Consider the following 14482-nt stretch of genomic DNA (forward strand, 5'->3'; position numbering starts at 1 on the left):
GATAATTCAAGTCTTTGATGCAGTTCAGTAAAATTATGTACATTACACTTTGCTTGAAGAAAAAATATATTCCATCACCCACTGATAGATACACACCTTGCGAGGATTGTTAAAGCCAGGTTTGCAGAACTGCCTGAAGTAATTCCACTGATCTGGTTTATATCTGTAGGAAGCCTGAACATCAATGTATGTTGCAAACCTGTCTGGGCACTTTGAAACACAAAGCTGCAAGAAAAAAAAAATGAGTAAAGATACACTGGGGGTAGAGAAGGGTGAGGAAAATTAGTGCAATGGAAAAGCAAGAAAAAGGCCACTGCCTTCATTATTATTTACTGCAGGATTTAGAAAGGGATGTATGTTGTCCTTTTGATTCCCTAGACGAATACTTCTAAAATTCTTTGACAGAACACACTTTCAAAGTCTCTCCTCATATCAGGCACATCAAGCCCCTCTCTGTACCTTCTTGGGTATTACACATTCTGGTAGATAAGCAGAGCTTTCAGTCTGTTGAAAAGAGCATTATTTATTTTTTTTGAAGAACAAGAAAAAATCTGTCAGGTCCTCCCCTACTTCTATCAGCAGCAGTGTATATGAATGAGGTGTTGTGGCAGCTACTTCCACAGGATACATGCAATTTCTTTCTACTACATGTATAAGGAGACCTTTATTTTAAAAAAGTCTCACTAAAATTAAAAGTCTCAGGTAATATTGTTCCATCCTTCTACATAGTCTCTTCAGTCAAATACATCTCTACAAATATTGTCAAGTCAAGATAGTCATAGATCACTCAAAAGTGACTTTTAACTGCTGACAAAGGCTGGATCTTCCCTAGTTACAAAGCAAGGGGATGCACACATCAGGAATGAAGTTCACACCACTCAAGGTACAACCATTATAAGTTGGATTTATGTGAGAAAGCAAGAAATGACTGGGGTTTAATGAACGCATCCTCTAAGAAGCTGTGGTTTAGACTTAGGGCATGGAGAAGTGGCTGCCCGAATACACAGACTCTGAAGGCTCTGCTGGTCACTGGAATGACACAAGTGGACAGATGTTCTGACTCCTCAGCGTTAACCCTGGGACGTAAAGGCCATCTTTTTAGCAAATTTCAGCCTCTTCTAGAAGGCAGTTTGTTTCCAAAGCTGTGCTATCCAAACACGCCTTGCAAAGCTCTGCTATACAAGTACCAGAGAGATATCATGCACAAAACTGTTTTTCATGTCAAGGGCATTCCACCATACAGGATTCACCTAAAGGAACTTTAGAAAAGGTTGTGTACTAATCCTTAAAACAGGCCAGATGCAGCAAGAGGATCTTTCTAGATGAGTACTTCTGTCCTATGGACTACCCAAAGGCCAAGAAACAAAGAAAGCAGAGTTTTGTCCTTGCTGGGACAACAGGTGACTAACAAGCATACACTTTACTACACCCTGCCTGCCATCTTTGAAACAGGCAATGAAATGTGCTGCCTGTGGATCCAGTGCACTGTAACAACAGTTTGCAACTCCAAAGGCTTACTCAAGAACTGAAGCTCTTACCCCATGGCAATTCTTGGGGTTTTTTCTCCTGCTAGTTGATATGGATAGGACAGGAATGAAGGACCCTGTCTGCAGTTCAAAAGAGAAATTATCAAACAAACATTTCTTCAACATTTTCCCAAAAGACCAGAGATTTAACCATCTGCAGTAACAAACAGTATTCAAAAGCATTTTTAGTTTTGCAGATGCTGCATGTTTGAAAATGAACAAAATAACTACTCCACTCCAACAAACTCTCCTGAAACAAGTATTTCACCTTACTTGATTCATGGCCATTACCAACTTGACCACAGCACCAGTCAAATCTCACACAATGATCTCAGTATTTCTGAACAGACTGAATCGTTCCAGTAAGAGAGGTAAAGACGGCAGGGTAACAGTGTTGGTGTCTGCATGTTGACAGATGGGGATTCCTGAAGCCAAATCTGCTGCTGATAGAAAAAGTTTTTGTTCTGACAGCAACTGGCCAATTGTTAAGAGGGTTCTTGCTATTCCTTGCTGGAGATTTCCACCTCTTCAGCTGTGTCAAACTGTCCATAAAGTCACATTAACTGGTAAGTCAGAAATATCTATCAAGTAAGGGCAAGTAAGAATGAGAAACATTTTAAAATGGTAGCCCAGTAAGTAGACAATTAACATTTGTAATCAGTAAATTGGTTACTGTGTAACAAACCTCATCCAAATTAACACTGGACTTCACTGAGTGTTGTCAAGATGAATGAGACCACCGTCTGTCACCTGTAGTTTAACTGCACTTTACTTTGGCAGCAAAGCTGGATCAGAGCAGTCCTGCACCTAACTCCTCTGACCTACCCTGTGCTCTAAGTTGTTGCCTCTTAGGATGAACTGACATAACTGGTTGTGCAATTATTCAATAAACCAGGTCAGTAAAGTGGTCTTGTAAAAAAGATTAGGAAGATAATTTTAACCCACACAAGTTCAGTGACTGGGTTTATTTCACAGTTTCATGAGGAGTTGCAGCACAAAGGGAGTACAAAGTGTGGCATAAGGCAAGAAAAAGTTTTCAAAATCTTCACTTTTCAAAGTGCCGTAGGTTCTAACCACACCCAGATACTCCTGTATGCACATTTTCTTGAACATGTCTAGCTTTGAAAACCAGAGGTGTCAATCCATATTTTCTGCATGCACTGAATAGTACTGGATAGCTGCCTGTGATGAATTAATAAGTCACAAACTGCTGTATTCAACTCAACAGACTTTTTTTGTCAACTCTTATCAAAAACACACAATCTTGTACGTTTCTATTTAATTTTTCTGACCATCACAGGCTACAGAGACTGTGTGCTACAAGTCACCTATAAAACAATCATGTTATATTTTGAAGGACATGAACAGCAATTTTTAAATCCAAACAAATGTATGCCTAGTTCTTAAGCACCGTGACTAAGATGCAGGGAAAATATTTTCTCTCTCCATTTCACTCACCTGTGTTGTAGGGCACTGCAGGTTTATTAACACTACGGGGCTGGCACATTTCAGAATGTTAAAGTAAAACAAAATGGTCTTGTTCCTATGGAAGTGGATATAAGATAATTAATGTCATAAATATAGGTGTTTATACATCCTACCATTCCAAAATTTATAGCATACATTGATATTTAAATTCTATAACCGTGAATGGCCATATTGTAAACACAAGGCAAAAAAATCCCAAGCAAAAGTTCCACATCAAGACATCTCTGAAAACAGAAGTATTTGTTCTAAAGAATTCTAATTTTGAGAAGTTTTTTCCACAGCCAGGTTTTAAGCTGAAAGAATTTAAGCTGTAGTCCTGCTTCAAAAGGGTGAGGTCTGTAAAGTAACCCTGGCAAAAGCACCGTGGTCTCTGTGCTTCCACTGAACATCCTGTGAATGCACTGCATGCAAACGCACCATCAGAAAATGCTATACTGTAAAAGCTGCCTAATTTTTGTTGATCAGCAGGTGGCACCAAAATCAATCAGAAGCTTTTTATAGTTGGAAACCAAAAGCAGTTGGCCAGAAAACAGAATGATAATAGCATCTACTAATAACACTGATAAACCCCCTCTGATATAAATAGGGGTCAGTTTGAGGGGTTTGCAGCCCAGAAGCCACACACATGACAGCTACTAGAACTTGGGACCTTGCAGTAGCTGTCACTTCAGTTTGGATTTGTTGAAAACTGAGGACCCCAAGATCTCTTGATTTAAAGACTTGGGTTTTGAAGACAGCAAAACATGCTGTTAACCTTTGCTATGTCAGAAAATTATCAGATAGCTCTAGTGAAGATGATATGGCAGTAGTCCTGCCCTTTTTACACAAGACTTCAGAGCCAGCTAGTCATGCCAGGACTATGTTGTGTCCCTGTAAGAAATAATGGTGCATATGGCCTGCTATGGCCTATGAAGGGTCACCAAGTTGATCAGAGGGATGAAGCACTTCTCCCAAGAGGAAAGGCTGAGAGAACTGGGATTTCTCAGCATAGAGAAGCGAGAAGGCTCAGGGGTGACCTGAAGATGGAAAGAGACTGTATGCAAGAGCCTGGAGTGACAGGACAGGGGGGAATGGCTTCAAACTGAAGGAGGGAAGGTTTAGATTAGATATTGGGAAAAAATTCTTCCCTTTGAGGGTGGTCAGGCACTGGCACAGGTTGCCCAGAGAAGCTGTGGCTGCCCCACAGGGACTTTGGAAAACGACAGTTCTGGGTCAGCCTTTCACACTGCTTAGTTTTAGGGAATCTGAAAAACAACAGTACTGACAAAAGCCTGACAAGTACATCCCACACCTCCACTTTTGGGGACTAGAAGGCCTTGTTCAGAAGGGTGTCCTGGTCTACTGCTATAAACACTCTTGCTTTTCCATTAGGTTGTATTATGTGTCTTCTGGCTTATATTTTTATAAGAAACTCCTCAACGTGTGAAATTAGTGCCGAAATGCAATCTCAGTAGCTGTATTATTCTCCGGCAATCATATATATGGAGGGACATTTGTTAACACAAATCGGAAACCACATAGTAAGAAATAACTAAAGGGCTGAGTAACAAAGAGAAAGAGGGAATGAGAGTGAATTATAAGAATCAGAGAGAAGCACCTGGCACCACACCACACAGTGTATGGAAGCCATGTCTCTGAGACTCTCAAAACCATTTGCTCACTGTTTTTACAGACCACAGAGGGGACAAGGACAAATTCGGGGTGAAGCGAGGAACAGAGAAGGGGTGCACTGAGGGGAACACACACAACGCTACGACTTTTTCTCCTTGTTTTTCCTCTTCAGGAAGTTGGACTCTCCAACAATTGCTGTAAAGAATCTAAGTCAGAGCATGGAACACATCTTCTTACACTAACTAGTCTGTTTCCTCCGTAAAAAAACCCTCAGAGTATATATACTCCTGCTCCCCTGCCTTCTGAAGTGCCCTTTGGACAGTGGCTTCCTCATTTTTTTCTACAGAAAACTAAATGGGGAAAGAAAGATGCAGCAAAGAGTTGTTATCAAATGCTAGTATAACATCCATATATATATACACATATCTATATCTATCCAGTGACAAGGACATAAAGAGTGCCCAATACATACTTTTTAAAAGGTAGAAGTAAGGGAAGAAGCAAACTTTTAAAATTCTATTTCATAAACCACTTAGATTTTCAAAGAAAACATTGATGCGACATCTTTCTTCCCTGAGTGGCTATTTTCATGTAGAAGTACTCTGTTGAGATCAACTAATTAATTTAACTCTTACAATTCAAAATTTAAGAAAACTGGAACACGGACATAAGTTAACAGAGCCCCTTTGGCTCTATTTACCTTCTATTTACCCAAGGAGGGTGTGGCTACAGCTGCCAGTCTCCCAGACCACTCCATCTCCTCTCTACTGGCACTGGATAAGCACCAGAAAAAAAACAAGAGCTTTGCATTACAGTCTTTTCTGTTATTTGGTGCATGTCGAGAAAAATTCAAACTTTGGCAGAGGTTGTGTCAGCTAGTCACTTTCTATGCAGCTGCTGATGCAATCCCTAAGTTATATTGATGCTTTACCAAAAATATTCTCTGAATGGCACAAAAAGCTGTATGACACTAAAAATTTGGGTCTGGATTTGCACTGGGCAACTAATATATTTCTGAATTTTATTTGGAATAAATACAGTAAGAGTGTCGTCTCTTTGACAGGGATTTGAAACCTCACATCTTATTCACAGTGCACGAGTAATAAAGGTATGTGAATGGATGTAGTACTCACTCATTGAGGGTTTCTTTCTGACCACAGAACTGCCCATAGCTGTCAGTTGGATATATCACTTTCCTGGGGTCACCGTGCACCCAAGCTGCAAAATATATACATACCTCTTAACCTTTTAGTCAAGTGTACGCAGCTAATAGTTAAAACTAGATAGCATCAAAATGTATCACTTCTAATGTACCATTTTACTCTTTGTTGATCACCACTGAAGAGTACTGATTAGTTTATTTCCTAATGAAAAACTAAAATGCAAAGCACACTAAACTGAACCGAGATATGGATGAATCAGTAAAAAAGAAAGCCACTTCACTTTTTACTTCAGGGCATATATATCTGGGTGGCATCCAAAATATGTAATGATGTAATGGACTTATAAAATAATGGTTATTAGAAGAGTAAAGAACAGGAGCTAACTGTGTAGACAAATCTGAGTGTTCACAGACAATGACACTGGCATTGAAGGGAACCTTCCACTACACCAGGTTGCTCCAAGCCCCATCCAACCTGCCTTTGAACACTCCCAGGGGTGGGGCAGCCACAGCTTCTCTGGGCAACCTATGCCAGTGCCCCACCCCACAGGGAAGAATTTCTTCCCAACATCACACCTAACCCTGCCCTGTCAGTTTAGACCCTTGTCCTGTCACTCCATGTCCTTGTCCAAAGACCCTCTCCAGCTCTCTTGGAGCCCCTTCAGACACTGGAAGGGACTCCTAAAGTTTCCCTGGAGCCTTCCCTTCTCCAGGCTGAACACCTCCAGCTCTCCAAGCCTGTCTCCAGAGCAGAGGTCCTCCAGTCCTTGGAGCATCTCCATGGTCTTCTCTGGACTCACTCCAGCAGATCCACATCCTTCTGATGTTGGGGGCCCCAGAGCTGGCAGCACTGCTGGTGAGGTCTCACCTGAGCAGAGCAGAGGGACAGAATCCCCCCGCCACCTGCTGGCCACACTTCTTTTGACATAGTCCAGGGTATGGTTGGCTTTCTGGACTGCAAATCCACACTGCTGGCTCATGTCCAACCTCTCATCAACCAGCACTCCCAAGTCCTTCTCCTCAGGGCTGCTTTCAATCTGAACCATTTGCTTCTAGCTTTTACTGTCTGATTAATGACAAATGAAATTTTCCATCGCAGTTACTTTATGATTGCAAATTTATCAAACCATGGTATTTTTTTTGAACACAGTTAATTTTGAGGTTTTTTTATCAGAACACACATGGCTTTGAACTTCCTAAATACCTGTTGGAAAGCAGCTCTTCAAAGAAGGACCGGGGGGGCTGGTGAACAAGAAACTGTCCCTGACCAGCAGCGTGTCCTGGGGGTCAAAAAGGCCAGTCGAATTTTGCAGTACACCAGGAAGAGCATTGCCAGGTCAGGGAGGTGATCCTGCCCCTGTGCTCAGCCCTGTGAGGCACATCTGCAGTGCTGTGTCCAGTTCTGGGCTCCTCAGGACAGGGGGGACATGGAGCTCCTGGAGCATATCCAGCAGAGGCTGCAGAGATGATGAGGGGACTGGAGCATCTCCCTTACGAGGAAAGGCTGAGGGAGCTGGGGCTGTTCAGCCTCAAGAGGAGACACTGAGAGGGGACCTCATCCATGTCTGTCAGTGTCTGCAGGGAGGAGTCAGAGGATGGACCAGGCTCTGCTCTTGGGTGCCCAGCACTGGGACAAGAGGAACGGGCAGGAACTGATGTCCAGAAAGTTCCACCTGAACTTGGGAAGAACTTCTTTGCTGTGCAGTGACCGAGCACTGGGACAGATTGCCCCGAGTGGAGTGGAGTCTCCTCACTGGAGATATTCCAGAACTCTCTGGACACAATCCTGTGCCATGGGTTCTGGGTTGACCCTGCCGCAGCAGGGAGGTAGGACCAGGTGAGTCACTGTGGTCCCTTCCAGCCTGACCCATTCTGGGATCCTATGAATTACAATGTTAATTCATTATTTGCTTCTATGAAAAACATTTCTTATTGATTGGAAAGCTTTACATAAATATAAGCCAAAGGACATCTCAGTTAAAAATGCTAACATTCACAAAGCTGCTTCCCTTCTGTATAGAAAAGCACTACTATACACCTGTGTTTACTTACCCACAACTCCTAATGCAATGTAACCCAGAATGACAACTATGAAGATCACACAGCAAATAACGTCTGTGCAGTGCCTAGGGACAAAAACAAACACTTTCTGAAATAAGGTGTTTAATATGACCCTTTGAAAACACTGATGTCATAGGGTACTTTAACATCTGCATAAGTTGTCCACATCAGCACTTACAAACTCACATTTGAGGTGTGAGGTCCTGTTTTTGCAGCAAGACCAGCATATAAATGTGTATGCCTTTCTCGTGGTAGACAGCAATAAAACCAGATTTAAGTATTGTTAAAACAAATAATACCTTACCACATTGAACCCATGAGATTACTCATGGTATAACCTGCTACAAGGATATCTGCCTCAGAACACACCACTTGTAGCATCTGCCATTCTTTCTGTTTTCCAATCTATGTTTCCTCTTACAAAAAACCCACTATGTTTTAACATAAAGTGCAGATTTTTTAAACGGTTGAAGAACCTGAAACGCATTTCCAAGTGTGGAAAGGAATCAAAAATCCTGTACACTTCTCTAGAGAGCCACAGCTTTACCATCTCACTAAAATAAACTTTTAGTGAGGCTGAAGGGGTATAGGACTCAAGGCCAATATGACAGTAACCTAAGAAAGGACAACTGCTCAAAGTACAAGGAGTGATGCTAAAATACTGCTTCTCATTTTCCCATCCTCCATTCAGAAGTAGTTCTGACACTGCTCAAGCTTGGGTCTCATCCCACTAGAGCCATTTTTAAAGGTACAATATTTATTTCAAGAGTCTCAGGAGAAATATGGCACCATAAATACTTTAATTACAACTCCTATAGTCTCAAAAACCTCTTCCAGTTCAATTCTCACGGGTCTCATTTTATGATACCTAAATGCAATTAAAGGTTATACCCATTTGTGTTAAAAGGTTCCTTTTAAAGTTTTGCTGAGCTACAAGTACCCATAAACACTTTACCAGAATGCAGGATTTTATGTTCTTTGTAATACATGAATTTCTGTGCAATATCTATTAAAACTCACTGTTGCCAAATACTATGGTTATATAACTATTAAGGGAAAAAAAAAGTATGTACATATTTTTTTTGTGTGGCTTCAGAAAATTTTGAAACAGTTCATAAAGACTAATTGTTGTTTATACAAAATAACTGCTTATTTTACTAGATATTATAGGTGAAACCCTGGCTCCATTTAACATCATCATTAGCTCATGTAGCTCACTTCCAGTGAGATCATAACAGTAACTCATAAATACAAGGCTCCACAGGAGAGGAAAAAACATAAAGCTTCTTAAATTAATAAATTAAAGTAAATTTGTAAAGACACATGGTTATAGGCTCGAGACTATGGAGTTTCCAAAGTTGCAGGAACTGGTATGATGGGAACTGGCTCTTCCTTAATAGGAGATATTGAAAGCCCATGCTTATTACTGAAACCTAATCAGAAATTATCCAGCCTTTTTTGCTTTCCACCATCTCTCAGAAACATACTGGCTTCTTGGCTTCTCTGCTTTGTTACATGTGGCAGTGCATGCAAAGAATACCTTGTGCATGTTTAATGGCATCCTAGCAAATAAATTAATGCAAAGATAAAATCACCCACAGAGTATTAGTGCATAAAAGCCATTTATTCACTGACAGCTCATGCACTTAATCGTTAATGACTGACTAGAACCTCTCTCTGTTTGGCAGTTTCATGCCCAATCTGTCACGAGTACAACTGTGCTCAAGATGCTGCATAAGCAAGAAACATGACATTTATTAGTTAAACAGCACTAGCAACTATAAATAGTCTCGAGCCCAGCACTGTGCAACCACACAGAGCAAAAGGAGGCTCAATACGTTCACAGTGTGACTTTCACGTTACCCCTTTCAACTCTGCTGACTTAGATGAAGGTGACCACTGATGTCCTCACTTCTGAGTTCCTCCTTCCTGGTTAACTAACAACTTGTGTTCTGAGGCTTCCCTGAGTCATGTTGTGTCAAGGTGATGTTATACTATGCCATACAATGTCATGAATAGCTATGAAGATCCCTTTCTTCACTGGGGCTGAAATGAGAAGGAAGATATGCTGCACAAGTGGTTAGTTACCAACATTTATCTATGACAGACTCTTACTGTAATCTAAGTAGCATCTTTAGCGGGCTATTTAGTTTAAAAAGCACAAAGGATAATTAGATGTCAAACCTGATTATTATTTTAATATAGGTCACATTATCAAATGATGTGCCATGTAGATATTTATTAGTAACACATCTACATTTGTGAGAAAGTGAAATTTGTATTGCTAGTTAAGGTCAATATTTTTATCAGATTTTTTTCAAATTCTTAAATAAGGTAGCTAAATGGTTATGGAAATGTACTGATAATCAATTTACGTGAGAACCCATTAACTACATTTTCTAATCACAGAGGAAAAGATGATCTTTGTCTTAACAAGAATACTGAATTTCTAGAAAGATGTTGAACAATTAAAGATAGTCCAGGAAGTGTCAGGATAAATAAAGTAATAAGAGAAAACTTCTACAATATGTCTAACCAGCAAGAGGAAAATGAAAAAAAAACATTAAGACTTGGTTTTCTGTTTTTCAGGGTTTTGGTTGTTTGGGGGATAGCCTGATGAACAACCTCAAAATATCATTTCTACTCTACAGCACTTTCAAAACTGCATCAGCTTCAGCAGTCACGATGATGGGATGCGATCTTTTCCAGCTGTCTTGCACCTTTCAATGCCAATATGCACAACTAGCAGCCTATTCCCCTAGACACCCACCCTCTCCATTTTTCCATAATGAAGACAAACTTTTTCCCTGACCAATGAAAACTGACAAGAAATCAAGCACAGGACAATATATTTTATCATCAGAAAGCAAAGACAGGTGTTTCTCCACCCACACTGTACACAGAGTTATACCAGTTATAGCAAGGTGTACAAACAGTCATGTCCCCACTCACACATTGATTACTAGCACTCATTTGTCTCAAAAAAAATGCATGCTATCAGCTTCTTTGAATCTCTTCTCCTACAGGCAAGTGGGAAGCCCCAAAGTCAGAAACAAATTCAGAGAAGATTCCCATTTTCCTCCTTTTGAACTCTTTTAAGTATCTTCTTAAAAGGCATTTTGTTCATAGGAACTAGATAGTCTTTATTTTCTTGAGAGTGGTTTCCTAATCATTTAATCTTAGTAACTGGAAATAATTAAGAAAACTCCATTCATTGTATTTAAGAAAAATCAATAATAATCTTAAACTACTTCAAGGTCATGTCTATAGTGTACTGCACAGTGCTGCACTGATCACCTTAAGAGGTCAGGCAAGTCATTTGAGTATCTTGCAGAAATGGATATTGAATCTAAACACAAGTGCTCCTCATTGCATGTATGCTCAATAAGCATCAATGTACCTACCTCTTTCTTGTGGTCAATCAGCAACAATGTACCTACCTCTTTCTTGTGGTCAATCAGCATCAATGTACCTACCTCTTTCTTGTGGTCTGCTGCACAATGAACCCACACTTAATACTTAGGGAACTGAACTTTTCTATATTGTTTCCAACAATACTATCTCATCAAAGCATTATAAAATGCACTGAACACATGTGGTGGTATAGTAGTGTTGCATTGTATTCATTTGGTTGAGTTTTTAAGCAGACACTGTGGAATGTACAATTAGAATAGCACATAAATATACCTGGAATTGCAGGTACTGTATTGCTGTCACTATACAGAAACAATTACACAGATGCAACAGCAAGCCACAGTGCAAAACCAGTTTTTACTGACTATATCAAACAGTAACAGCACAAACAAGCGAAGTTCCCTGTCATACCATCACCAGTTTCAGCACTCCTCATGCATGTGAAAGGCACAGCAACAGACTGCTCAAAAAAATACTACTGAATTGCAGTATTTCAGGTTCCAACTGTCCACAGAACCCTAGGTAGTGTCACTCACTTCAGAGATACTCTTCATGCATGCAAAAACTGGTCACTCAAGTAAGGGTTTCAGGGCTGAGTAGCAGCAGTGACAGCACAGTGACACATCACTGACAGTACTTCACTGCTGTCACTCTCAAACACCACTGATTTCCTGCCAGGGATTTACCTGCTGGCCAGCCACAGTACAAATGTCATGGCACACAACCAGGTCATTCTCTGGAGAAAACTAATTCCCCTGGTGAGGTGACTACGGGAGCAGGAAAACCAGCTGCAAAGTGAAGAATAAAGTGTGACAGGGTCCAGTCCTGTGCTGTTTGGAAACAAGACAGTCTGCATCACATGGCTGTGGCACCCCAAAGCATAACAGAAGCTGAAATGGTCCTACTTATATTGGCACGTGGTGAGACAGCAGGTACTAGTCAACGCAAGGCACACAGAACTGGCATTCAGACTGAAAGAACTTTAGAGCACACAGTTTAATACTCCCCAGTAATCATGCATCCTCAAGGGGAGTAAAAATGATCTCCTGGATTTAGAAGACATGCAGAATCAAATTCAGAAGTTTTGTTAACAAAATTTTTTATTCATTGTTGACTGCAAACCAAAAGAATGTAACAGAATGAGCAACAATATTTACCTGTTGTGAATAGGTCCTCTGAACTTCGGGTCAAATTTCCTTGGTTCACCTGCATTTAAAATAAAACAGTATAAAAACATGCCCTTATTTTAAAAAAATCTGTTCAGACAGGGATGTTAACACCAGTCATTTGAAAAACATGTTCCACATATTCCTATTTAATCAGGATTTTTTTAATAATTTCATTTGGGCAGTATCAGTAATTCACCAATATAATTACCTAGCTTTTGTGCATGAGATCAAAGCTTTTTTTCTTCTATCTTAAAAATATTGAGGGCCTTACATTTACCACATGATAAATTACCTTTATTGTATATCCTATGACTACACCTACACGCAGGGTTCACAATATATTTGAGACAAGGATTATGTCTCACAGTCACATGCTAAGTGTGTTTGACAGTGAGTGAGTGTCCCTACCTCACTGGAGTTACAGGCTAAGTCCTTCTGATTCTTCTCTAGAATCACAGAATGTTAAGGGGTTGGAAGAGAACTTATAGATAATGTAGTCACTGCAGCCAAGGCTGCCTTGGAGCACTGCATTCCTCACCAGCAGAAGAACAGTCTGGAGTCATGTCTGTACTTAATGTTATACTTAAGAATCCTGAAGGGTTTTCTTACTTCCCACTCCTTTGGTTACAGGACTTTATAGACACAGAGATGCAGGTTTGCCTTTTTTGGATTGGATTTATCAGATGACAAAGCATGGATGGAGACTGCAGAAATGTCATGCTGATTTTGCTCTGCACTACCATGCATGGGTGGTATAACTGCAGCAGCTTCTGCAAAGCCAGAGATGAGGTACAGTGCTGCAGAACAGGCAGAAGAGCACGTGTTTCAAGCACCTTCTCTAACTCAAGTGGGTGCACCCACCACACATCCCGGTGCAGGATGCAAAACAAGTTTTGAAGTTGGTTATTAATACATCTCTGTTGCTTTCTATGAATCTCAGAATGACCAGAAGGTGAAGTCAAGTTCCTCCTAGAAACAGGCAGTAACATCTGGCCAGACCTTACAGATGGAAAGAGTCAAACGTGACACATTTTTTTCATGTGGCTATTCTGGCTAGCACAGTTCCAACTAGTTCACTCTGCACATAAGCAACCTATATTAAGAAACTCCCAAATACTTACCCACCAATCTGTGCTGACAATGTGGACTGGAATAAGATGAATTACAGTAAAATCTCATTTGGTAAAGAATAACAAAAATTTCTGGTTGAATTTAAATTTTCAAGTTTTGAGCTACTGTATGAAAAGAAAGCAGCAGTTCTCCATTTGGCAGACCAGAATTTGGATTCTTCCTTTTGGAGATAGCTATTCAGTTTTATGGGATTTTTTTTTTAAGTTCGGTAATTATGGAGATTTACTGAACCAAACTTCATGCAAGGAAAAATTACTTCTTCATTCAAATGTCAATGCTGCAATACAAATTACTGTTTCAGAGTGCTTTTTCACTGCCTTCTTAAGGATCTCCTCTTCTGAATATACCTGGTATTAAAGGGTGTTACCAGCCTAAATCTTACTCCACCCATAGAAAAATATCTATTTTCAAAGAGAAGAATTCAGCAACTTCTCAAAGGCAGAATTTACTTATTAACTAAATGCCAGGCTTTGTTCTGGGTTTATATCAGAAAAACCTTATCAAAATCCACACAGACCAGTACAATAAATACAGCAGGTAATAAAATTCTATTTGCCCTTCATCTGAGGTGTTCAGGTCCACCTTAACAAACTCCTACAACAAACATATTTTAACACAGAAGAGACTGAGAAAGCTGAAACTTCGGAGTAGTGATGTATGACAGCAACACCAGGGAGTGGAAGAAGTAATGCTGTGACACAGGTGCCCACCATGGTCCAGGAAGCAAGTGTGCCATACACAATACCTAGTGCTGGGCCAACACCCATATATTGAAAAACCTTTCTGAACAGGAATTTCTACAAAACAAATGTTTCTACAAAATAATTTATCTCCGGAACAAATCAGAGTCTGTAACATCACTCCCGATGGATAGGTTCTGGCCTTAAGGCATACTGGAGTGAGCCTCTGTTCATTGTTCA

At 40.3% G+C, this 14482-nt stretch overlaps 1 protein-coding gene across 2 annotated transcripts in view; it reads right to left on the minus strand.

Moving 5' to 3' along the window:
- The window catches only part of SLC44A5 (solute carrier family 44 member 5), a 71104-nt gene that overhangs the window by 25593 nt on the left and 31029 nt on the right, over positions 1–14482 (minus strand). For both annotated transcript variants that reach the window (XM_032697113.1, XM_032697112.1), the window contains exons 2-6: positions 12420–12468; positions 7840–7913; positions 5759–5843; positions 2985–3069; positions 97–225 (exon numbers count right to left, since the gene is read on the minus strand). In XM_032697113.1, coding sequence (XP_032553004.1) covers positions 97–225; positions 2985–3069; positions 5759–5843; positions 7840–7913; positions 12420–12468 — 422 coding nt within the window. The remainder of the gene's footprint in view (positions 1–96; positions 226–2984; positions 3070–5758; positions 5844–7839; positions 7914–12419; positions 12469–14482) is intronic.

This window comes from Chiroxiphia lanceolata, chromosome 9 (assembly GCF_009829145.1).
Source record: "Chiroxiphia lanceolata isolate bChiLan1 chromosome 9, bChiLan1.pri, whole genome shotgun sequence".
Lineage (NCBI taxonomy): Eukaryota > Metazoa > Chordata > Aves > Passeriformes > Pipridae > Chiroxiphia > Chiroxiphia lanceolata.